This window comes from Pristiophorus japonicus, chromosome 12 (genome assembly GCF_044704955.1).
Source record: "Pristiophorus japonicus isolate sPriJap1 chromosome 12, sPriJap1.hap1, whole genome shotgun sequence".
In the NCBI taxonomy this organism is placed as follows: domain Eukaryota; kingdom Metazoa; phylum Chordata; class Chondrichthyes; family Pristiophoridae; genus Pristiophorus; species Pristiophorus japonicus.
In genome coordinates, this window is record NC_091988.1 from 182,555,528 (window position 1) to 182,582,184 (window position 26,657).

The 26,657-nt window shown below is 41.6% G+C and overlaps 1 protein-coding gene across 3 annotated transcripts in view; it reads left to right on the top strand.

The window, feature by feature from the left end:
• The window catches only part of LOC139277585 (phosphatidate phosphatase LPIN2-like), a 102,804-nt gene that overhangs the window by 60,866 nt on the left and 15,281 nt on the right, over window positions 1–26,657 (top strand). For all 3 annotated transcript variants that reach the window (XR_011596113.1, XM_070896257.1, XM_070896258.1), the window contains 8 exons: window positions 2,181–2,280; window positions 10,579–10,766; window positions 13,539–13,632; window positions 14,856–14,925; window positions 16,769–16,861; window positions 17,324–17,403; window positions 20,923–21,067; window positions 23,741–23,889. Coding sequence is in view for 2 of the 3 variants with exons in the window: in XM_070896257.1 (XP_070752358.1) it covers window positions 2,181–2,280; window positions 10,579–10,766; window positions 13,539–13,632; window positions 14,856–14,925; window positions 16,769–16,861; window positions 17,324–17,403; window positions 20,923–21,067; window positions 23,741–23,889 (919 nt within the window). In the remaining variant the exon portion in view is untranslated. The remainder of the gene's footprint in view (window positions 1–2,180; window positions 2,281–10,578; window positions 10,767–13,538; window positions 13,633–14,855; window positions 14,926–16,768; window positions 16,862–17,323; window positions 17,404–20,922; window positions 21,068–23,740; window positions 23,890–26,657) is intronic.

Below are 26,657 nucleotides of genomic sequence, written 5' to 3' on the forward strand. Positions count from 1 at the left end.
AAGCAGATGATAAACGATGGTAAGGTACTGATCGGGAATGGTGCAGTGTTAGACCACCCCTTATGCCACTTGGTTTTGACACCATATTGAATGTAACTAGTATGGTTAGGGTCACTTAACTGTGGGACTTTTCACTATGTTAAAGGTACTTATAAATGTACGTACTTTTTGAGAGTGCTGTACGCAGCCACAAATTCAAAAAGCTTTTATTTGGTCTGTCCTTTTGTGCTGTTACTCAATAGCAGCTTCATGTTATCATCAAATAATTGGCTGTCTCCTCTCCACCAGTAGCAGCCACTCTTTCAGCCACTCTTTCAGCCATTATACACCAGCCCTGTGGAACCCCCTCCCCTCAGCATTTACACTTTGTTACCTCTTCCTAACTTCAAAAGCATTCTAAGACCCAACTCTTGGACAGTGCTTTAGCGCTCTTTCCTTCCTCCCTCCTGCTCAAAATCCATTAATTGTCCACCCGGAGACATCCTTCTGTATGTGAAGAGTACTACAGATATGTACGTTTATTTCATTTTAATTTTCTTTCCCCTGTTTGTAGGCATCCTTGTGTTACGTGCCATTTTGTAACAGACAAATGCAGCTAGGTAATCTTCCCCCAGTTCCTTGAGAAGCACGAGTTGGCTTGCAATCTCTTAGCCCCCACCCCGCCCAAGCAGGAAACTCCTTTCAGTGGACAGGTTGAAATCTGTGTTTTAAGAATAAAAGATACAACTATCTGTCTTACTACTTTGAGGTGCAGTATGCTCATATGTTGTCTCATCAGAAACCATCAAAATAGTTTTATATAAATGTTGGGTAGAATATTGGCATGGTACTGTAGCTCAATAGGTTATCTCCACTCCTTTTAATTTTGAACTAGAACTGACCAGACTTCTAGTTATATATTCAATAAGATTTTCAAGTTAATCTGGTGCAGAGTAAGAAGTGGTGAAAGATAACAGAATATTATTGTTGGCAAACAGTGCAGTAATACTGCACAGTACATTATGCCCTGGTTTATTTTAATGAGACATAGGAAGTAAGAAAAGCAAGCATGTTTCCTGACTGTTTTCTGACTATACATTCTGACCCCAGTACAGATCTTGGGGCATATTCCTCTGTCTTTATGTGTCTTGTGCATTCCTTTCAACTTCTGTTGTGAACTAGCAGCCTGTAATTGAGGGTGGATATTGGATACACTTGCATGATTGCATCGACCAATATGTGTCTCGGCCTTCCTGTTGACTCCATTCTTATCCCTGTCTTTCTCTTTCCCACCCCCATCGATCTCATTTACAAAATGCTTCAGAGATCCTGATTGTATCAGCCCACTTATTTTCTTTGTCCGAGTCAACAAATTTGGAAGGAAAACTGCAGGTAGAAGATTTAATTTCCTTCAGAAGTTTCTTGGTTTTTTGGGAATCTTAATTTTATTCACTTATCATTTTCATTCCTGAACTCTGTCTATAATTGCAACTCCTGTTTCTGGAAATTGGTAATAAGACACAGATTGAAGTCTTGGGTAATATGCCAATAGTTGAGACGGTGGCTTCAGCTGAGACCCTGTCAACTACAAACAAATGAAGTTATGAGGTACGGTACTCCTAGGATCCTAACTTGGAGCAGAAAGCTGAACCCGTTCAGTAAGTCTGCACTCAAACTGTTCAGAGTTCTTGGTTGGAATGAAGACTGATACCACATGAACTGACTGCACTCAAATAAAATAGCTCTTTGCATTTGGTAGATCCTTTTTAAGATGACTTTAAAAATGGAGTTTGGGACAAAGTAATGAGTTTTGAATTGATGTAATTTATTCATTATTTTAAACGAGTCCCAGAAAGTTTCTATCTGTATATACGAGCAGATAAATAGGCAGCTGTTGTATTTCAAACTTCAATACTGAAGATTATCCAATTTCAATGTTCTAAACTGACATGTGTAACTATTTTTCAAGCAAATACATGTTGGATTCTGAGACTGGATTACAACAATCATGAAATAAAAACAGAAAATGCTGGAAATGCTCATCAGGTCAGGCAGCATCTGTGGAGAGAGAAATAGTTAACGTTTCAGTTCAATAAGCTTTTGTCAGAATTACTGCTTTTCATATTTCTTTTTTTTTTTAAGTGTCAGATGCAAAGAATATAAGTGAATGCTAATATTACATTCTTTGTGTTCTGGGATAGGTGGACCTAAAAGAAGCCAACATCTGGGTCCTTGTGATATCTATTTGGATGACCTACAAAAGTTGGATCCTAATATTGCGGCTCTGTATTTCCCAAAGAGGTACTGTGATCAAAATGTACAGATAAAAGGATTCAGCAGTCCGATAATAGCAGTATATTCATTTACTCTGTTACTTTTATCCTTAAAGGCAGCTCTGCACAGGAATTTTTTATTTGATGATCATTTGACTGTGGCATGCTTTCTTATGTTTAATGTTGTAGGGACAGAAGGTATTTTTGGAAGGTAAAATTTACTTGTGCGTAGTTCTTTCCAAATGTGTTGACTAAAACAAAATGATACTGATATGGCGTTGTGTAATCTGATTACTTGGGGCTACTCTGATTGGCAGTGTGTTGTGTAAAGAACAATAGGATGAGCTATGAGGTCCTAAACATGGAGGGAAAATTCCAGTTGGAGGTTTCCTTTGGACGAATGCCTCCGACCCGAAAATATTTTGCGAAAATACCTGGTGGTTATGGAGGCGCCTTCGATTCCGGTCGGAGGCTTTTATTCCATGCGTGGTGTACGAGGAGCGGACTTCCTTGTACATATGAAAATGCTAGAGTCACGTGGGCCTGAACCGCCAATCGCCATGCAGTATTCTCATTGATACTAATGGAAACTCCGTTTTTATGAGAAAACCCTCCTAATACAAGAAACACAAAATAAATAAAAAAAACACCTTGTACATTTAAAATTAATTGAAATTAAAGTTAATTAAATGTTTTAGAAAAATAAAATATTTTTTGGAAGTTTTTGCAATGTATTTTAACAGGGTTTGAAATAAACTTGCCTTAATGGACAGGGTTTTTAAACATAAAAATATATGATTAAATTAAATTTTTATATGTTTTAAAACTCTTACGCTGGTAAAAGTAAGCTAAACGCCTGCTTTTACCAGGCGTAAAAGTTAGAAGGACATGAGATGGGCAAATAGCCCAATCTCTCCTGCGTGAATGTCCTCCTCCCGGGGATACGGAAGATCTGTCTAGAGAAATCTTGACAGATCGGAAAAGCTGGTTTTCGGCACATGCGAACCGCGCCTCAAAAACCGGCTTTTGCGAAGCCTCGCTGGGACCGTGCGCACTGAGGCCAGAATTTTCGGCACAATGTGTTAAACGTCAGGCCCCAGTTTCTTACTGGTGGTTGTAATAAGAGGCTAAGAGGAAATGGATTAAAGCAGGCTAAAGAGAGAGGGCAGATTCAAGAGGAGATCAAATGTAGAGGACAACAGGTATAAAAATAAGTGGAAAAATGTGAAGTATGAAACTCAAAGGGTTGGAATCTATGGCAGTCAGGAGTAACCCCGGATGGTTAGAAGAAACTGAAAGGCGATGTCCTAGAATTTGTGGTGTTACTAAACTACCCACAGTAGATTTTAGATTTTGAAAAATTGAACCTAATTTGTTTTTGGACAAATTAATTTTAATGCATATACTTTTGATTTATAGGGCTCAATTTTGGCCAGGAGTAGTTCTGTTTTTTTTTTGGAGTGACTGGTTTTTCTGCCGTAACTTAAAAATCCCCATTTTGCACATTCAATTTGCACCAGTGTAAGTGAGTTACAATTTTTTTTAGTTTAGTTTTTTTTTCTCAAAAGGGGGCGTTACCAGCCACCTATGGCAGTTCTGGCCATTTAGGCAACTTTGGCCAGCTAATAGTTACTCCAAATCTACTTAGGCCAGGGTATCAGGCCACTTCAGAAAATCCTTGCGGAGAGTTAAGAAATCAGCGCAGGTAGGTACATCGGAGGCCTGGGATAGGGGTGGGAGGCCAGCAGAACTGATGGTGCTCCTGCCTGGATGATTTCTATCAGTTCTCCTGTGAGTTTCAAAAGATTAAAATTTAATTTGGTCACTAATAAAGAAACTTAATGACTAAAGAATTTGAATAGGATCAAACCGCTATACAGGACATCATATGACAAACTTTGCAAAGTTAATTTACTATACAACAGAAGCATTCATGGCAGCTTAAACTACAAAAATAAAAGAAGTAAAAGATAGTTGAATTAAATTGCCCTAATCACTCAACTAAGTTGAGCAACTATTTGTTTGCAATGATTATACTGGATCGATGGCACCAGGAGGCCACTTGGCCAGGGCTAGGAGCGGGTGGGCAGGAGAACTGAGAAATTATCCAGACAGGAGCCCTTTCAGTTCTCCTGCCCACCCGCTCCTAGCCCTGGCCGAGTGGCTGCCTGGTGCCATCGATCCAGTATAATCATTGCAAACAAATAGTTGCTCGATGCCTCCCGATGCGATTTCTAAGAGTTGGATGTTGGAGGAGATGGAATATCACTTCTCAGTTCCCACTGCCCTGGTGGGTGGGGGGGAACAACAGGAACAGGAAAAAAAAAAGAGGCTGGTTATAGCAGTGTCAGATGCAGAGATATGGCTATCTACATACTGAACATCAACTCAAGTGCAGAAACTGTAAGGCGCAGCTAACTCAACCAGAGACAGGAGAATGCGTTAATAAAAAAATTTTTTAAAATCCACTCACTCTCAGACTGTGAGGCAAGGACCAGGATACAGAACGGCATTCAGAGCTGCTCCAAACAATGGCACCGTTTAAAGAGATTAAAAGGTGGTGGGGGGAGGGGAAGAGGAGGGGGACTTAAGCTTATTCGAATCATCGCTGGTTGAGCGAGTGCAGGGGCTGTTCTGTGGGGTCATGGCGAGTTGAGACTGAGTGGCGTGGCCTCGATTGCTCTTGTTAATCGCTAGTGGTGAGACCCAACACTTACCGCGTTATTGATCGCACCGGGAGGCCACTCGGCCAGGGCTAGGAACGGGTGGGCAGGAAAACTGATGGTGCTCCTGCCTGGATGATTTCTATCAGTTCCCCTGCCCAGCTGTTCCGAGCCCTGGCCGAGTGGCCTCCCAGTGCGATTTCTAGATGATTAAAGCTTCAAATCAACTACCCGTACTCACGGCATCGGGTCCCCCACACAGCGGCTGCAGCAAGACACGGAGAGGCTGGGGGCGAGGAGCTACTGCGCATGCGTGGACACTCCACTGCACATGTGCAGACGTCCCAGCACTGTTTTCGGCGCAGGACGCTGGCTCTACCCCCGACTCGACTGGCCATGCTGCGCGACCACAGGGAGGAGGCCGGACAGCGGCCAAAGTGGGGAGGAATTTTTTCGCCGCACTTCTGAACGGAGAAAAGCGGCGCATCTCCAGTAAGTGCGCCGAAAAAAGAGGTGGGGCAAAATTGAGCCCATAGTGTGGTGACAATTTAGTCGACCAGATCGGCATTGGCCTCTTGGTTTTCTAAATTGCCACCTGCTAAGGTCATTAGATTTATTTTGAAGAACTAATTGGCTCAAAAATGGAGAACTTAAAAAAGACACAAAAAGAGAGAAAGCAATACTGACATAGTTTGAGTGTGAATGAAGTACAGAGAGAAATAGAGTGGGAGAATTTATTGAGTCTGCAGTTGGAAGTTGCAAATGATGAAAATCGTCTTGTTGTTTCATCAAATTTCATATAGTTATTGTGTCTTGTATATATTCCTTTTCCGTAAATTATTATTTTTGAATGCACAAGTGGTACAATAAAGACTGGAGAAAAATGCAAAATAAAAACTATCAGTTAAAAATGTTTGAAGTGGCGAGGGGCATAGAATCATGTGATGGCACAGAAGGCGGCCATTCGGCCAGTCGAGCCTGCGCCGGCTCTCTGCAAGAGCACTTCAGCTAGTCCCACTCCCCTGCCCTTTCCCCGTAGTCCTGCAACTGTTTTTCCTCCAGATACTTATCCAATTGCCTTTTGAATGTCACGTTTGAGTATTCCTCCTCCACCCTTTCAGGCAGTGCATTCCCGATCCTAACCACTTGCTGCGTAAAAACATTTTTCCTAATGTCGCCTTTGGTTCCTCTGCCAATCACCTTAAATCTATCTCCTCTGGTTCTCGGCCCTTCCACTAATGGGAACAGTTTCTCTATCTATTCTGTCCAGACCCCTCATGATTTTGAACACCTGTGTCAAGACTCCTCTCAACCTTCTCTGCTGTAAGAAGAACAACCCCAGCTTCTCTCGTCTATACATGTAACTGAAGTTCCTCATCCCTGGAATAATTCTCGTAAATCTTTTCTGCACCCTCCCAAAGGCCTTCCTAAAGTGCGGTGCCCAGAATTGGACACAGTACCCCAGTTGAGGCTGAACCAGTGTTTTATAAAGGTGGTTCATAACTTCCTTTTGTACTTGGGGAGCAGGCAGGGAAGTGAAGCTGAATCCATGATCAGATCAGCCATGATCTTATTGAATGGCGGAGCAGGCTCGAGGGACCATGTGGCCTACTTCTGTTTCTATTTCTTATGTTCTTTATGTTCTTATGTACTCTATGCCTCCTATTTATTAAGCCCATTATCCCATTTCTTTTTTAGTTAGGAATTGTACAAGCTGTAGCCATTCAGTAGTCTTGGGGTTAGCATTGTGTAGTCTGGAAAGTCCTCGTGAAATGAGCAGCCATCCTCCACTGCTCCACAGCTGCACACAGTCCCCACAATGGGTTTAAGTCTGCACATTTTTCTACAGTCACTGACGGCTGCAATATCTCAGTTAAAGATGTCCTCAATCTTTTTGCAGTCTCTGAGACTGAAATTGCACCCCTCTTTTAGGTCCATCGGTAATGGGGCGGTAAGGCCTTTCTGACCGGGGGCAGGCGGATGGGCCGACTCATCTGAAATTGCTCCCGAGCCAGGGGCGATGGAAACGAGATTCCGCTCTGCCCCGTCGGGCACGCACCGACCCCAAACCGCCCGACGGCGAACCCTTTCTGCCCCGCGGGAGTGGAGCGGTTGCCGGTCGGTGCCCCTGACCGCTTTTCCCGGCGGGAAGCTGCCAGTGGCTGGGCGGCATGTCTGCCCTTAAAGGGAAGGGCGCTTCACCATGGCCGCCATTTTATTTTAATTGTCGGTCGACTCTGAAATCAGCCCGACAATGGCGGCCATGGGTTCAGTTATGGCAGCCTGGTACCCCTTCTTGGGTGCCGGACCGCTGGCCCAGCCGAAGCCCTCCCTGGTGGCCCAGTGAGCGCCACTAAACTGTCTGCGGAGCTCGCAGCGACCCTCCCCTTTAACTAACGCCTGCCTTCCGCCCCGCTCCCGACGCACTTTCGCTCCTCAGCCGTCCCAAACACCACCGCATCAAATTTCAAAAGTTTAAGAGGCCAAAATCCCCCTCTCCTCCCCAAGGATTTGGGCGGAGAATATTCATTTAATAAGAATGATCTACCCCGTTTGGGGTGGGGGGCAATTTCTAGCCTTCTATCTCTTGAAAGCCTGGAAATTGTTGGAGGCAGATCATTTTTAAACATGTTAAAAAGAGTTGGAGCAAGAACCAGTCCCTGAAGGAGTTTGTTCTTCTATATCCTCCACGTGCTCAGCTTATTGCATAACATCACCTGAAATTTTCTGTCTTGACGCATCATCTCCGTGGCCATAACACCCCATCGAGGTAATATCATTAACATCTTGACCAGTAAGCCAGTGTGTCAGACAATATCATATGCTGCTGTCGTCAAGAAATACAGCCCCTGTATTCTCCTTCTGTTAGAAACCATTTTATAAATAGGTGGTAAGAGCAAGAACTTGATAACAAGTGCTTTTGTATCATCTGCAGCCTGTCTGGTTCCCCTTCAGAAACTAGACTAATCTGGGCATAATTCTTTGTCGAATTAGCAACTCCATTGGTTTTTAACCACATTTCAGAGGTGATATAGGGCAGTAACTAGCTGGTAGGGAATGGTTCTTCCCTGGTTTTGGTATAGGTATCACCCTAGCTTTCTGTCGTATCTTGGGCATCTTGCACGCTTGGATGGCATGGGATATAAAGATTTCCATCCATTTTATGCTCTTCTTTCTAAAGTGTAGTAGCATTTCTGGTGAAATCTTGTCAAGGCTGCAAGCTTTTCCTGGCCTCTCCACTTCCTCAGTGGAGAATGGCTGAAAGATGTCTTCCTCACTCTGAAGTGAGACCAATTGGCATCTGCGCCACTTCCACTTTACTGATTCTTCAAAGATCTCGTCCCAGTTGGCGTTTGCCATGTTATTCAGGTATGTGGTGATGGTGTTCAGGGATATCTTACACTGACCTATGGGTGGTAGTTTGTGTTCCGCTCCAAACTTCCTTATGAGAGACCATGCTTTTCTGCTAATCCTGGTCATGTCCATATCTGATGTAGTTTCTTCCTAACATTGCAACAGGCATCGAGACTGTCAATAAAGTGGTTTGCTATCTTCCACGTCACCAGATTCCACAAACTGGGGTAGAATTTGGCCAGTACAGATTTCTGCCGCACTCACCAGAGGTTGCGCCGCTTTTGTCTGCCTTGAAGTGCTCCAAAAATCTTCAGGCCGAGTTTGGCCGCTCCCCAGCCTCTCCTAGCGTGGCCACTGGATTCGGGGGCGGAGCCAGATCCCGGCGCTGAAAACAGTGCTGGGACGCGCGCACATTCTAACGCGCATGTGCAGTAGCTCCTCGCCCCCAGAATCTGAGTGTGCGCTGCAGGCTGTGTGGGAGGGACCGAAGCGCGCTGCCCCTATTCCTGGCCGAATGGTCTCCCTCATCGGCGGCCCGCTGCTTTCCGGGCTGTGTTTTGGTAGGACTTCTATTTTTTATTTGTTATTGATTGATTGATTGCTTATTACTTTGGTCATGGTGCTTTAGGTGCACGGTTCCTTCTATTTTTTATTAATTCATTGCTTATTACTTTTTGTGCTTTGTTTAGTGCTTTGTAAGTCTTGGTGCTAGGTGCAGGTCCTCTCAGCTTCCTTGTATTTTTTATTATTGAATGCTTATTTTTGTGCTTTGTTTAGTGCTTGGTGCTTTAGAATGTACTTACCTGCGCTGCTTTCTTAACTCTCCGCAAGGGTTTTCTGTGCGGGCCACAAGTGGCCACATACGCTGGCCTAAGTTAGTTTGGAGCAACTATTAGCTGTCCAACTGGCTTAAATGGCCAAAACAGGCTGGTAACGCCCCCTTTTGGGGAAAAAAAAATGAAACTTAAAAAAAATCCTAACTAACTCACTTACACTGGCGTAAATTAAATGGGCACAATGGGGATTTTTAATATACTCCAGAAAAATCTAGTTGCCCCCAAAAAAACAGCCACTCCTGGCCAAATTTGGGCCCATTGTTTCAGAAGTTCTGCACATTCCCGATCTAAACAAGGTATATAAACTTTTTGACAGCCGTGTGGGAAGGATTTAGTGGCTGCTTTGAAGATTGCTTTGAGGAAGTGAGGGTAAGTGTTTTTTTACAGGAGTATTATGTGGTATGCACACTATATACATGTCAGTCAGCTCTCAAGTATTTTTGCCAGTCTGTTTTTCTGTAGTTCCACCTTAACCTTGGGATGGTAGTTGTTACGGAATCATCACACTTATCCAAGTAAGAATGATGCGGTGATGTTTGAGAAATCTGGTAACGTGGTCCCTCCCCCCCCCCCCCCCCCGCCACTGCTGACCTGATCAGCTGAGGTCAAGAAAGTAGCCCTGCCTCCACCATGCATAAAAGAATGTGCCTGGCTGTTTAAGATCATGTGAGATATAGATTATTTATAGAAGCCCAGGCTACAAGATCCAGTCCATGTCTGTCAGATTCTCTAGCTGCAGGAGATGTGTTAGTTGTTGAAGGCCCCAACATAAATGGATGGATTTTGAAGCTTTGGTAAAGGTGGGCATTTCAGGCTTCATCAAGAGATTTATAAACTTCAGCAATTTTAAATTGGCCGACCTTTACAATGTCAAAGTGAAACAAAGTACAGCCTGAAGTTGTTAAGGTCTCCACGTTAACAGTAAAATACATCACATAAGTAGCTCTTCCATGTTTTCCATGAAGATTTGAACGAGCAATGTCACAGCCTCTTATTGTAAGCATACTGGCAAAGAAGGATTCTACATGTGTTTCTTGGAGATGGATATCAACTTTGAGGTTCTCTATTACTGAGCGCTTTGTAGCTGACAGCCCTTCGACACTTAGTTGGAGAATGAAAAGTGAAGAACCAACGCAAGTTAATCTAATACCACTATAACTGGGATCTGGGTTGTCCAGGTTTGGTCTGCTGTTTGCTGCTTTGGTTTCCCTTGAAAGGTAATCACAGGATGGATGGCGAGATATTGCACCCCATTTATAATATGGTGGCTCTCATCTTTTGCCTTTTCCATGACGTTGATGCCACAGACATAGGATGCAAGTAATCAAATTGCCATACTCTAAGCATTACCATGAGAAGCTTTGTGTTTCAATTTGCTGATTGATGTGTAATTTGTAATTTCAGCAAAATAACTATATTGAATTTAATTATTTTGTTTGCTACTGGACTTAATTACTGCTGCTTCCTTTTCAGTGAGCAGGATTTGGGTTCCAAGCAGTTGAATGAACCTGGTACACATTCAGAATCCCAATCTCCACAATCAGTCGGAAGTGCAGCTGCAGATAGTGGCACGGAATATCTGTCTGATTCAGCTAGCGAACTGCCCGATGTAAATCTCTCTCTGTGTGGTGGTCTCACTGATAACAATGAGATTTCCCAAGGTACAGTGAACTGTAGTACAGTGGCTTAAATTATCATTATCCAACATTTATTTGATCACTAATTTCTGTAGCCTGTATTTGGAGAATTCCAATATTATTTTGGATTGCGCTGGATGCGATAACCGTTCTGCCTGGTTATTAATCACTCAGAATTATGGCCCTAAGTTTCCACATGATTTGCTCCTGATTTTTAGGAGCAACTGGTGTAGAACGGAGTATCTTAGAAATCGGAATTCTCCACATTTGGTTTGCTCCAGTTCTAGTCAGTTAGAACAGTTTCACTTTGGAACAGAATTTTTTTTCAAAAGGGGGCGTGTCCGGCCACTTACGCCTGATTTCAAAGTTTCGTGAGTGAAAACTTACTCCAAACTAACTTAGAATGGAGTAAGTGAAGATTTTTGTACGCTCGAAAAAACCTTGTCTACACTTTAGAAAATCAGGCGTAGGTTACAAATTAGGCGTAGGGAACGAAGTGGGGGGGGAAGGGAAGTCATTAAATTCTACAATCAATCCTTAGTTATACTTATACAAATATTATACAAATAAATCCAACCTGAATAAAAATTTATAAGCAAAGAAAAGATTAAATAAACTATGTTCCTACCTGTGTGAAAGTGCTTCAGGCAGGCCTTTCATGTTGGAGACAGGCAGCGGTGTGGCGTCAGTGTCTCGATGGCAGCGGCAGCAAGCTTCGAGCTGAGCTGCAGTGCTTGAGGCAGGCCTTCATTCTCTTCGTGGCTGGCCGCGAAGAAGCAGCACCGGACAGACCCAAGGCCATTCGGCCATGAGATATCAGCGGCATCAGTGGCTGGCCGGCAGCCGAAGAATCAACGCAGGATACACGCAGCTCTTTATGGTGCTTGAGGCCATTCGGCCACGCTTTAGGGGCGGCGTCAGTGGCTCGACGGCAGTCGAAGATACAGCAGCAGCCTTCGAGCTGTGAGGGGGACTGAGGCCATTTGGACAGGGAGAGGCAGCCACATCGACAATTTTATATTTAAATTTGCAGAATGGGTGCTGCATTGTCAACACCACGTATTATGCAATGGTTTGCCATCTTTGTTCTTGGTGGACGTTGATCCATTGCAAAGTTGAATTGGCACTCTTATTTCTCCAAACACACAGCCCTTAATTTGCATGCACCAATGCAGCACCGGTGCTGCAAGTTTAGCAGTGAAAAGCTGAACTCACTGATTTCAGCAGGTGATTTATTCAGCAGTGCTGCTAAAAGCACTCCCTCACACACAGAAATATCAAAAAAATTAAATTACAAGCCTTTGCAGGGGTCCAAGAAACAAATCTTCACTTTTTCTGCAGTATTTTTAAAAATGGCCGAGTGCCAATGTTTGTGTGAGACTGCGCGCACGCTCCCACGCGCATGCGCAGGGTTGCCGGCTCCACGAAGGCTAATTTTAATTGTACCCGCCCCCTGCTACTTAGAAAATCGGCGCGAGTGTTAGGCTCCGCCCCCTGCTGCGAAGAGCGCGCTGCGCCAAGCAGACATCGAGCTCCTATCGGACTTTTTTTTAGACGCAGATTTTGGCGCGAAAAACAGGCGCCCAGCTCGGAGGTGCGCCGTTTTCGCCGCGGGACGAAACTTGGGGCCATTGTTTTTATTTTCATTTCTCTTTTAAAAATGTTTTTGTTGTCTTCTGCATGTCGGTACTTAAATATTGTTTGTGTTGCCTTTAGCTAACATGATGTGTGAACTGTTACTTCAAATCAATATTTTTGAATTTTGATTGATTGCTTTATTTAAGTACCTACACTTTTTTTTAAAAAAAAAGTGCAAATATAAATGTGTTTTGCATTGGTGCAATTCTTTTTTCATCTGAAATTTATACAAAAGTCTTCTAAACTGTCGGGTTTGAAAGCTTTCTCCCTTCATTAACTGGTGTAGAACTGCAGCAGGAGATGCGCCGATGATTCGGCAGTGCTTATGACTTGGTCCACAACTTTTCTTTGTCATTTGTAGGGGAAAAAATTTAAAGATCGGGCCAAGAGAAAGCTCATTTTGCCACAAACATAGTTGACCTTTATTAATTAAACAGAATATTTAATTGAAAAAACTAATTACAGTATACAAACTCATTTGCGGTTTCAGTCTGTAAAATATATACTTAAAAATATATATACATTTACTTCACAAAGGTACTGTGCATTCAATGTTCAACTGTTCCCAGAGAGTGTATAAAGTCACCTAGCATCAATGAATCATTCAACACAGAAGGAGGCCATTCAGCCCGTCACACCTGTGCTGGCTCTCCAAAAGAGCAGTGGTGCTTAGTCCCAAGGATTTGGATTTTGTCCGTAATCCTGAAAGTTCCTCATCTTCAAGTACCTGTCCAGCTCCCTTTTAAAATTATTTCTGGAATCAGCTTCCACCATTTTTTTCAGGGTAGAGCGTTCCAGATCCCGACAAAATTTCTCCTCATCTCCCCTCCACCTAAGCACAATTTAAATTTGAATGTGAGAATGGAATGTTTTGCCACCAATATATTTACTGACAGGAGGGCAACAATAAATGGGCAAGCATCACCAAAAGAACAAATCATAAAGATTTTTTTCCGTTTCTTGAAACAATGTTGGTTGACATTTTTTGCACGATGTGTATATTATCTGCTCAATTGGTCAAGTGACTAGTCATTTAGCTTTGTGTTTTCTGTTAAGAATGTGAGCTGTCGATGTCAAATTCTTTGCATGCATGATGGTCTTTCTCAGCTGAGACTCTTGAAATGATTGTTTATTAACACTTTATTAACTGTGCCACAGAGAAATTTGTGCAGCACATGGTCACATACCAGGAGCTGGTTGAAAATCCTGGAATTATTGATGATCCAAATTTGGTTATTGGAATCAATAAAAAGTAAGTTCATAAACTCCACAACAATACTGTTATACTGAGTGTTTGAGGCAGCTATTTGTATGATGATACAGCCGCTTAAATTTCTGTTTTCACAAGATGATAGTTCGCAATCTGGCATAAAATGTTGAATTCTCAAATGTGTGAAAATTGGTTAAAATGATCAATATGAAAATTTTATATAAGCACATTGTGTTTATCCTGATTTAATATTGATGAAATAAAAATTTAAAAACCTCTTCAAGTTGTGAAAATCAGAAAAGAAAACAGAAAATGCTGGCAATAAACAGAGAGTCAATCAATTGTTGAGAGAAAAGAAAGATTATACTTAAAACATTAACCTGTCTTTGCAGGTGCTGAGTGACCTGCTGTATATTTCCAGCACTTCCTGCTTTTGTTTTAGTAATAGTACACCTATTCTGATTGATGCAGGTGTTTTTTTATCAACAACTTTCTTTGTTCCATCCTGATTTATTCACTCCCATGTATTGCATTTCTCTAATATTTAATTATGTTCTGAAGATTCTTAATTTTTTGCATACTTCACTTAATTAATTGTATATCTGTATGTGGATTTTGGACTATTTCTGGGTAACACTAAATGGAAGCCAGCAAACCCATAAACATGCATCACGACATGTAGCATTCTGAACACAATGTTCAGCATTATGCTCTGAACACAATAATCACAAGGTGCTGATAATCTAATTCTGATTTCCAAATTGTCGACACAAAAAAGCTTGATTTCTTAAAATGGTTGTTTAGTTATGTAAATAATTCAAAATGGCAGTTTCCTGTTGGAATATGCTTTTTCTGCCTCCAGCACGTGTTCCTTAAACCTCTGCCTCCAATTCCAGATCTTGCTGAGAGAGTGTTAGTTTAATGTCATAAAAAAATAGCCTCATCAACTGTAGCTTAGATGTGAACTAGCATTTAGAATTGTTTTCCTAACTACGTAGACTGGGAAAACTTTGTCTGGCAGGAAGTGGATGACTTGCTTTATGTAGGGCATTATCAAATTAAAATGTCTGAAGTGTTTCACACTATGACTTAATTTGAAGTGGAATGATAGCAAAATTTGTCCTTGTTCATAAAGAATATAGTTGTCATATTTTTAATGGTGAAACTGGCAATGACATTATTGAAAATTGGAGGTTATAGCAGTAAATTAATATTATAAAATTAGATTTCTTAATACTGGTATAAACCTTTGGATTTTTTAATAGGTATTACAACTGGGCAGTCGCTGCTCCCATGATTCTCTGCATTCAAGCTTTTCAGAAGAACTTGCCCAAGGTACACATTATACATTTGGCAAGGTGTTCTGGTTCAGCAAAGTGGTTGTGCATAATAATATACTTAGAAATTACAAGGTGAATTATATTTTTTTCCAATAATCATTGGTCACGGTTCTACTTATTGGTTGTAATGTTTCTGAACTGTAAAAGCACATATCCTATTTTCCCGTGCACTGTCTCCCAAGTAAAACAATTGTTTCGTGTCCCTCTACTGAAGACAGTGACCATTGCTAAAATATGGTTCTTTGGTTGTCAGTAACTCTTCAACATCCTGCTGAATTGGCTACTGTGTGTGTGTGAGTTTAGATGGCGAGGATTGGTGGGCGATTTGATTGTGGCATGTATTGCAGTCTCTCCTTCCCTCACCTGGTGTTCACATCTGCAGTGCCAACAGTGGCCTCTAGCGAGTGATCAAGAACAATGACTGATTTTTCTCTTTTTCCCTCTCCCCTTCTTTACTCGAACAGTGAGGCCAGTTATACCATTACTGTTACATTGGATGAGATCAGCAAATTCAGCATAGATCAGAGGCTTTCTTGTTCTGAATAACTCAGCAATGAAGCACATGATAAATTCTTTTAAAAGGGCTGAATTTTCGGCTTTGCTGATTTTGGGGTGGTAATGGCAGTGGGGCGGTAAAGTTAGCACCTCAGTCATCAAAATTGGGTAGCTGGGCCCTGAGTATGGGGCGGAGCGCTAAGGGAGGCACGAGTGCAGCTGAGCATGCGAAAATCCCAAGCTAAACAGTCGGCCCGGGAGCACTCTGAGAACACCCTGGGGAGAAACAAACCCAACAAAAACATTCCCAATACGTAGCCCACACCACCACAACATAAATTGCAAAAAAAATTAAAAGAATAAACAATCACACTTACCTGAGGCCGGCATTACTTACCTCACGGCAGCCAGTATAGTATTTGTACAGGCGGTTTGGTCCCAGCAACTGCGAGGTGTACGGGTCGGGCGGGACTCAAAAGGTGAGCCGGTGTCGCAAACACAGGCGTTGCACACCAGCTCAACTCTTCCGGGCGGTAGTGCTCCGCGGCCCTGCAGAATCGGCCCAGAAAGCCCCGGCGGGGCGCTGGAAGCTGACTGCCCGCCCAGAAGAATGCACCGCCGCCATTGCTGCCCCCCCCCCCCCCCGGGTGCAAATCACTGGAAAATCTGCCCCTATATGGCTGAATAATACATCATTGTGCATTTACCCATTGAGCAAAGAGTTAGCTCAATACAACTTTAAGGCAGAAGGAAATTGTGTAATTGTCTGAGCTTTCTTTCTTTACCGCCTCTCCTTTGTGAACCCTGTTCCAATATTTTAAACAAGAAACTACAGAAATTTGGAAACAAACAGAAATTTGGAAACAAACAGAAAATGCTGGAAGCACTCAGCAGGTCAGGCAGTATCTAGCAAGATCTAGTTGATGTTTCAGGTGTGGACTGGTCAGATATTTTTAATGCGGATGAACAATAAAACCAAGTGTTGTCTAGTATTGTTGCTGTCTATTTTATAAACCATTGAGTATTTCATAGTGTGTCTTCAGACGCAATGCTCAAGGTAGCTGGTGACACTTTTGGAAAAACATGTCTTTTCCTTGAGAAAATGACCCTAACTTGTATATAAATGTGCTCTTAAATAGCACATGTAGTAACATCTCAAATTATTTCAAATTAAAATGTACTCCGCTCAATGGTAGTAGTTCTTGTTCTAATAACATATTGAGGTGTCATCAGATTAGGATAATCTGTATTTAGGGAGAAGAAATATAGTGCATTGATTTTGGGGGATTCATTATTACATTTTTACTATTTGATCCTAAAGTGAATGTTCCTATTTATTTTAGGCTACTATAGATAAGTTGGTAAAGGAAAAGATGCCAAAAAAGACTGGTGGGTGGTGGTTCTCCTGGCGCAGAAAAAACTCTGCAGTAAAAGAGGTATGCTATCTTTTTTCTGTTTCTTTGTTTTACCATTTTTAATTAAGTAGTAAATGAAGCAAGAACAAACCGGATCGAAACAACACCTTTAATGTAGGGGCACTAGTGAGTGGTATATGAGAATCTGCTTGTTAATCTGTTTGTAGTTACATAACATTTATGCAATATTTACATTGATTCTGAGCCAGTACACATCATTTGGGCAGCTAATAGTGACAAATGGAGACTAGATTTCAGTTCATTTCAGAATGAATCTGACCTTTACAATTGTAAACACACTGTAAGAAACGAGATGCAGAGCAAAAGAGATCTTTTGTATAAAAATGTGGTACATGTTTGGATTGCATTTTTGATGCATTTAAGGTAGATTGATTGATTCAGCCAGGCATGGCCTTTGTAATAGTTTTGCTATTGCACAGCTGTGCTAGTATAGCACTTTGACACACTGTCTTTTATTTTTAGCCAGAATCCAGCATCAAAAAAGGTGAAAATCAGAATGAAACCAGTGAAACTAAACAAATTGGCTTACTCGAGGGTTGCAGGTAATATTCAAGCATCAACTTTTCTTTTTACAACCTTGACAAAAGTTAAGGTTGTTAGCTATATGTGGAACTGATTTTTTGTTGTGTTTAAAATAAACCTGACCATGTAACATTTACCAAATCATTTGTTAAATACCAATGATCACAAAATATATTGGAGTTTAAAAGAATGAGAGGGGATCTCATAGAAACATATAAAATTCTGACGGGATTGGACAGGTTAGATGCAGGAAGAATGATCCCGATGTTGGGGAAGTCCACAACCAGGGGTCACAGTGTAAAGGTAAAGGGTAAGCCATTTAGGACCGAGATGAGGAGAAACTTCTTCACCCAGAGAATTGTGAACCTGTGGAATTCTCTACCACAAAGTTGTTGAGGCCAGTTCATTAGATATATTCAAAAGGGAGTTAGATGTGGCCCTTACGTCTAAAGGGATCAAGGAGTATGGAGAGAAAGCAGGAATGGGGTACTGAAGTTGCATGATCAGCCATGATCATATTGAATGGTGGTGCAGGCTCGAAGGGCCAAATGGCCTACTCCTGCACCTATTTTCTATATTTCTGTTATGTCAAACAGGAAGCAACATCCAGCTTTTACAGTACAGTATATAGAAAAAAAATCACACGTGTAAAAGTGGCATGAGCAACTTTTAAGAAAAGAATTGTTCTGCGGGTTATTATCTATTCCTACTTGCCCTGAAAAGATGGTCCTGGGTCTACTCCTTAAACTGCTGCATTCTTTTTGCTAATAGTGCTTCTATCATGGTGTTTGGGAGGGAATTCCAGGATTTTGATCTTGTGTCAAGAATAGCAGTTAACGTCCATTTTAAGATAGTGCGTGGCTTTGAGTGAAATGGTGTTCCCATAATGCTGCTCCTGTCCTCCTTGGTGTTGGAGAATAAGGGGCTGAGAGGTGCTACTGAAGTAGGTTTGGCGAGTTGCTGCAGTGCATCCTGTAAATAGTACTTGCTGCAGCCACAGTATGCTCATGGTAGAGAAGGTGGATATTGACTACTGTGGCAGGTGCTCTCATCGTGCAGCTACACCTATCCAGTTGATGTGAGTATTGTTAATGGTGGAGAGGCTTTGAGGAGTCGTGAGGTGAGCCACTTCTGGCAGACCAACTGTGCAGGATGACCAATTGGTAAAAACTAATTTACAGCAGTGTATAAATTGCATCTAAAAACTGCATGTGGATTTCATGGTGTCTGGGCAGGTTCAGGGTCAATGATTAAGAATAGTCAATTTAAAGTACGGACATAAGACAAGTTGGAAACGATATGCAGCAGTATTTTGATCCTGATATATTTTTTTAATAGAATAGCTGAATGGACCTCAGCTGGTTCTCAACTTTTCACCATATTTATTAATGACTTGGATGAAGGAATAGAGAGTTGTCTATCCAAGTTTGCAGATGACGCGAAGTTAGGATGCAAAGTAAATTGTGTGGATGGAAACAGGAAGTTGCCTTGGCCTTGGAAAGGGGTACAGCACAGATTCACCAGAATGTTACCAGGATTTAATTTATAAGCACAAATTACGGAAACTTGGCTAATATTCTCATGAGTTTAGAAGGTTGAACTAATTGAGGTGTTTAAAATGATAAAAGGATTTGATAGGGAAGATAGAGAGAAACAAGTTCCTCTGGTGGGGGAATCCAGAGCAAGAGGGCATCATCTTAAAATTAGACCTAGGCTCTTTAGGAGTAAAATTTGGAACTCCCCCAAAAGGCGATGGATGCTGGGTTAATTGACATTTTGAAAACATGAGATCGATAAATATTTTAGGAAGGGTATCAAGGATATGGAACAAAGGCTGGTAAAGGGAGTTGAACTACAGATCAGCCATGATCTAATTGAATGGTGGGACAGGTTCGAGGGGCTGTTTAATCTCTCAATAGCCAGAAAATCCATTGTAATTTTTGTACACGTCAGAACTCTCATAGAGCTATATAAGGTATTGGTGAGGTCACACCTGGAATACTGCATGCAGTTTTAGTTTCCATATTTACGAAAGGATATACTTGCTTTGAAGGCAGTTTAGAGAAGGTTCACTAGCTTGATTCTGGGGATGAGGGTGTTGACTTATGAGGAAAGGTTGAGTAGGTTGGGCCTCTACTCATTGGAATTCAGAAGAATGAGAGGTGATCTTATCGAAACACATAAAATTATGAGGGGGCTTGACAAGGTGGATGCAAAGGATGTTTCCACTGATGGGAGAGACTTGAGCTAGAGGGCATGACCTTAGAATAAGGGGCTGCCCATTTAAAACAGAGATGAGGAGAAATTTCTTCTCTCAGAGGGTTGTAAATCTCTGGAATTCGCTGCCTCAGAGAGCTGTGGAAGCTGGGACATTGAATAAATTTAAGACAGAAATAGACAGTTTCTTAAACGATAAGGAAATTAAGGGGTTATGGGGAGCAGGCGGGGAAGTGGAACTGAGTCCACGATCAGATCAGCCATGATCTTATTGAATGGCGGAGCAGGCACGAGGGGCCGTATGGTCTACTCCTGTTCGTATTATGTTCTTATAACAACTTTTACATCTTTGAGCAATTCCCTGTAGTTTTCCTTCAACTACAAAATTATCAAATTTAGTCGTCCTATTTCTGTTCATGCAGACTAGTGTTTTGTATTTTGATATATGTGCTACTGACAACAAGTGTTTTGTTCATTTTCAATATACAATGGCCTGGAAATTGCAGTCGGAGGCTTGCCACCCGCGTCTGCCTCCGAACCGCAAGAAAAGTACGCACTTACCTGCTGCCTCTGGAGCTTCAGACTCTGGCAGTCCTGGGTCTGCAGGTGTACACCTGCGTAAAGGCCCACGCATCACAGGGGCGAATGCGGTTCATAAGCGTCCCTGAGGTCACGTGGGCCAGGCTAACCAATGACAAAGGGGGATTCCTATTCTGCTTATGGGGATTCCATTTACATAAAGACAATTTCACAACACTGAAATAAAAATAAATAATCACAATTTCAAAATTAGTTAAAATACCATTTAATTAAACATTTAAAACAAAATGTTAATTTTTTGAACAACAAAATTAAATCTTTTTATCCAGGACAAAATTGACCTAAGCTAATTTTAAAAGTAAGTGGTTAAATCATTAAAATATATTTTAACATTTATTTAAACCCATACGCTGGTAAAAGAAGGCCTTGCGCATGCTTTTACCAGGTGCAAGAGTTCTTGGGTATTTGTTGGGCAAATAGTACAACTTTGCACCAGCGAAAGGCGATTCCCAGCGGAAACTTGACGATTGCAATTTCTGGGTTTTCACGCATGCTCATCGTAAACCCAGAACTTGCGGAGCCCTTACAACAGTGTACGCTATCATAGGCCCCGCAAATCTCGGCCAATGTGTAATTTATGTAGTGCACGTACTAATTTATACTTTATTTTTCAATGTACCTTCTAATCAATTGTAATATGTAATGAAGAAACCTGGGTATGACTGCATTAATATGTCAAATGTTTGAGTACATTTTTAACACTTTATTTATTTATGGAATAGGCGTAAGGAAGAGTTAACTTCGAGTGATGATGACTTCAGTACCATCAAGGACCGTCTAAAGCCAGGTTCTAAATGTCGAGATTCACCTTGTCAGAGCAGTCCGGCTACGTACAAAAAATCCCTGAGACTATCCACAGAAAAACTAGTAAGCTAATAGTTCTTGAATCTCTGCTTCAACCATATTATGACTTAAATCATGAAATCAATTATTGATCCGTTTTCATATTTAACACTTGCTGTACCTGGAAAGTTTACATGGATAAGTTACTGGTTGGGGTGAATAAAGAAAGAACTGACATTTAGAGCATACATTTCACAACTTTAGGACATCCCAAAGTGCTTCACAGCCAATTATATACTTTTGAAATGTAGTCACTTGTAATTTTGATAATAGCGGCAGCCAATTTGTGCACAGCAAGATTGCACTAACAGCAATGAGATAAATGATCAGACAACTGTTGTAGTGATGCTAGTTGAGGGATCTATACTGGTAAGGATACTGGGAGAACTCCCCCGCTGCTCTTCAAATAGTGGGATAAGATCTTTTGCATCCTGCGGCGAGGCTAACGGCGCTCAACATTATTATGGAGTATATTGGACAGCAACATCCGGAGTACGCACATGTGCAGTTAAATGCGGAAATCCGGACATTGCGGATACTTATCCAACTCCCTTTTGAAAGATAAAATTGAGTCTGCCTCCACCACCCTTTCAGGCAGTTAATTCAAGATCTTAACCATTCACTGCGTAAAATAGTTTTTTCTTACATTGCCTTTGGTTCTTTTGCCACTCATCTTAAATCTGTGTCATCTGGTTCTTGACACTTCTGTCAATGGGAACAGTTTCTCTCCATCTACTCTGTTCAGATCCCTCATGATTTTGAACACCGCGATCAAATCCACTCTCAGTCTCCTCTGTTCCAAGGAGAACAACCCCAGTTTCTCCAGTCTATCGATGTGACTGAAGTCCCTCATTTCTGCACCCTCTCTAAGGCATTCACATCCTTCCTAAAGTGCGGTGCCCAGAATTGGACACACTATTTCAGTTGGCGCCGAACCAGTGTTTTATACAGGTTCATCATCATTTCCACATTTTTGTACTCTATGTTAGAAATTCACCAACTTTGCGACCGGGTTTTTCGTGGTTTTTCGAGATATTTCACCAAATTTGGCGAAAAAACGGTCGGCAAGAATTTCGAGCACCTTTTTGTGGCGGTGCTTTTCACATACCGCTGAGGAGAGGAGCGCTGCCGTGCAAGACCTGAAATAGGGTTTTCGCCCGAAATTTGGCGCTCTCCACACCTGTATTCTGCGCCCAGAATACCGACAGGGAAAAACCTGCGTCACAGCCCTGCCAGCAGCGGTAAGTACGAAGACCTGCAAAAAAAGGTAAGTTAAAGTTTTTATTTTTTAATTATTTTTCAGCGATTTAGTATGTAAAGGTTTTGTGAATGTTTTAATTTTTCTTTTTCCAATTTTTTTTTTTTGTTGGTGTTTATCACCCCTCCCAAGGCCCCTCTCGCAGCGCTATCTGCCTCGGACTAAAGTTGCCGAAATTCGCAGTTTGTGTCCCTTGTGCAACGCCAATTTTTACTGTTGCGCAAATTAAAGGCTGAATGTCCGGTCTACTCACGGTAGCAAAGCGAAAACGGTAATTTTGGCGAAATAATGCAGTTTTCGAACTGAATTTCTAGCCCTGCTGGCTTGCAATTCGGCGACTTTGTGACTGTTTTTTTGCCGATATTTCACCATATTTGGCGAAAAGCCGGTCGGCGGGAATCTTGGTGATGTTTTGCGATGGTGGTTTTCAAGTACCGCTGGGGGATGAGTGCCACCGTGCGAGACCCGAAATAGCGTTTCCGCCAAAAAGTTGGCTCTCTGCGCACCTGTATTTTGCATGAAAAAGGCATACCGCCGGGGAAAAAGCTGCGTTGCAGCCTTGGGAGCAGCGGTAAGTATGAAGACCTGCAAAAAACGCAAGTTAAAATTTTTATTAATTCTTTTTCAGCGATTCGATGGATAAGTGTGAATGTTTTGTGAATTTTTGTTTTTTTTTCTAAATTTTTTGGGGGTGTTTTTCGCCCCTCCCAAGCAGCGCTATCGGCCTCGGACTAAAGTTGCTGAAATTCACGGTTTGCGCCGCGAGTCCTCATGCAAATCCGATTGTTACCGCTGCATAAATTAAAGCTTGAATTTCCGGCCTGCAGGCGGTAGCGAAAGTGGTATTTAATCCCGTTTATTCCGGAAAACCGAATTTCTAGCCCTGCATGTCTCCATGAGGATTCTGCAGTATGATTGATTGAAGTGTCTTGCTTTCCCTGCTCACAGATCCACTGTAGATCTCAGTGGAAATGGTACTTGTCCACCATTCTAATTTTATATTGTTACAGGCAGATCTCCTGTAGCATTGTTTACGCTTGTCTGTAGCCTGGCGCATGGTTGTAGTGCTAACCAGAATGCCCCTTGCTCAAATGGAGTCATTGGAGTTACTTATAAACTGCTGAGGTCAATCAGAATTGTAAGGGCTTGTGAATTTGAGGTTCCAGGTCAATGACTGGCTATCTCTTCACTCCGCCTCGTCCCTGAAGATGATATTTAAAAATATAGATGGGTATGAAACTTGTGCATCTGTTTAACACGGAGTTCCCAATGTTCTAAGTATCTTGAAAAGTGTAATGTGGGCAAGGTGCCCTTCTTTATGATTGACGATAATGCAATTCAGGCAGCTGACCCTTCATTGTTTGGAGTGAGCCAGCAGTATTTACTTTTTACAGTGTTGAATTATTCTTAATACATGTTTGTTTCTTTATGCCTTTCAGAGAAGTCTGAATCTGAAAGATGGCCCAAATAATGCAGTGTTCAGTGTTACAACTCAATATCAGGGAACCTGCCGATGTGAAGGTACCATTTACCTCTGGAACTGGGATGATAAGGTTATTATATCCGATATTGATGGGACAATAACAAAGTAAGTGTGCCTGTACCTATGGTTACTTTTGCTGAAGTATGTGTTCATTGAACTAAATTTATAACTTCCTAGGAATCCACATCTAATTTTATAATTGAATATCATATTTTTCTTTTGATGGTATTGTGAATTAAGCCTGCCCCTTTCTATGCTAGGAATAAGGATGAACAATTCTTGAACTATATTCCAATATTTGCATCATGGAATTAGGCACTTATTTGTACCAATTGAGAATATAGTGAAGCCCACATAAATGCACAGTTTGTTTTCATTGCACACTTCTTCGGAATCCAGATTCTTTTGTCTTTTACGAGATGTTAAGTATTCTGGTTAACTGCACACTGGCTGAAAGCATATGCTGTATAAGTGCACAGTTTTTCATAGCTTTTGATGGATCATTCACTGAACTAAATTTACAGATTCAAATTGTATCAGCCCAGTGTCTACTGAAGAGAAAATAACTCATATCTGCATTACTTTGTATTAAAATAAGAGTCTACCCGAAGTATTGATAACTCTGTTTAAAAGTGCATAGAGATCCATCAATTGTGATACTTCTGAGCAATTGCTTGAGAAATTAGTACTCAGTCTGTTTTAAGAGTAGACCATTGCCTGGATTTCGCGGACTGCGGCCATCGAACATGCACTTGCCCACTGACTTTCTGTGGATTTTGAACTGCGTCTTGTGGTATTAGAAATCCGAACTAGCGCAGCGCCCTCTACAGGGGATCTGGGGCCTGTATAAACAGATCAAGCAGTGGTGTGTCTCCTCAATCAATCAGATTGAAGAATCTTTATTAAGACCAGCAGAGTCTAAACCAGCAAATGTCAGAATATTTAATTCAATGCCAAATCATGTGCAGAAAGCAAAATAAAGCGAGGGAAAGATAGGATTAAGGGAGAGAGGTAAAATAAACCAAGAAAAAATAAAGATTAAAATGTTTTAAAATTAAAAAAAAAAACTCCAAGAATTAAAATCTGAAGGAATGAGTCTCCACACTTTAAAAAATACATTTTCAGTTCCAGAGAGGTTGATTGGCAGTAATTGAGACTTATCACCAATGATCCCTTTAATATTTCGTGGGGTGCGCGGCCCCTTTAAGGCTCCATTCATAGTTTTGTGCATGCGTTGGAAAGACCAGTCCCGGGCTGTGTGGGACCGGCAGAGAGCTGGACAGCTTAGAGGGAATACTGCTTATCATGCTGTTAAATATTCACTGACACTTGAATGAACAAGCCCTAACTTTTGCTGATATGTTTTGTGGGTATCTAGTGGGCACCTACCACAAATCCACACCCTTCCATGTATGTGTGTGTTGAGTCTCTCGGCGAGATACTGTCAGAGCAAAGCTTGCAGAGGAGCAGAGCAACTCGGACAGCAAGTTTCTGATTTCCACGTTTAACTACGCATGCGGACACCAGAAGTTGCTGTCCGATTTACTCTGTAATAATGGCGAGCGCCGATAGCCTCGCTATTGTTCTTACCGGGCTTATGTTAAATTCAAAAGTATTTTTACATTGGTATTTATTTAGTTTAGATTCTACCTGTGTCTGTGAGCAGGCTTCCTGTGTTTTCACTGCTAAAACGTTTATCCCTCTTTAAACTGCAATTAGTCAAGCTATTCTTCAAGATCTGTTAATTTCATAGCTGAGATGCACTCCTGGTCGTGTCGCTTTTCTTTTTTCTTTCTCTCCATGTCACAATGCCCAAGCCAGGTAATCTGACTGATAGAAACATAGAAAATAGATGCAGGAGTAGGCCCTTCGAGCCTGCACCGCCATTCAATGAGTCCATGGCTGAACATGCAACTTCAGTACCCTATTCCTGCTTTCTCGCCATACCCCTTGATCCCCCTAGTAGTAAGGACTACATCTAACTCCTTTTGAATGCTCGTTTGTTGTTTTAATTGAGTTGTTCTGCTTTTTTTAAATTGAGAACCGAATGTTGTCCTGAATGAATGGAACAACTCGCTTTATCAGAAGGAGTCTCTGACAGCTCCTGCTTTTTTGCAGTGTTAAACTTTTCCAATTTATTTAAAGAAAATAAGGAGCATTGGTTAACTGTGCTTCCTTTATGTAAATTTTGCACCTCGGTCTGCACCCTCAATTTAAATTCTCATGAATTGTAGACATTCATCCAGTGAAACCTTGATTTGATCACTTTGATTTAATGCAAGATTTCAATTGAACATCAACGCCAGAAGTTCTGTTGGCAAAAACAAAGTGTCATTTTAAGAAGGCTTCACAGTAAATTATTAATCCAACAGCAGGTGGTTATTCCATTTTTTTTTTTTACCACCAGTTACTGAACTACATTGGTACCCACTAGCTTTTGCCCAGTGATTTGAAAAGTCTGAAATGCACATTCCTGTAAAATGCAGCTTGCAGCAGGTAACTATCAGGACACAGTCTCTTGCAGCCAGCACGTGGTGTGCTTCAGTGCACTTTGTCGTGGAATAATGACTCCCTATACAGTAAGTTCTTCAGTTCAGCTGTGCCGGAGGCAAAGAAGCAGCAGATTAGAGGCTATAGGCAATTTTTCCACAGAATTGGAGCAGCGTAGCCCAATTCTGCTTACAGACGCTAGTGTTGAGCATTTAAAAAGTGGCCTTGATGCCCAGGGAGCAAGCCAGGCCCACATTTCTGGCTGAGCGGTGGTGCACAGTGCAAGGAAGAAGATTGGAGCACAGAAATATACAAAGTAACCTAGTCAAACAAAAAAAATCAAGTCAGTTCTTTGGTAAAAAAGGCTCGATTTTCCTACAAAC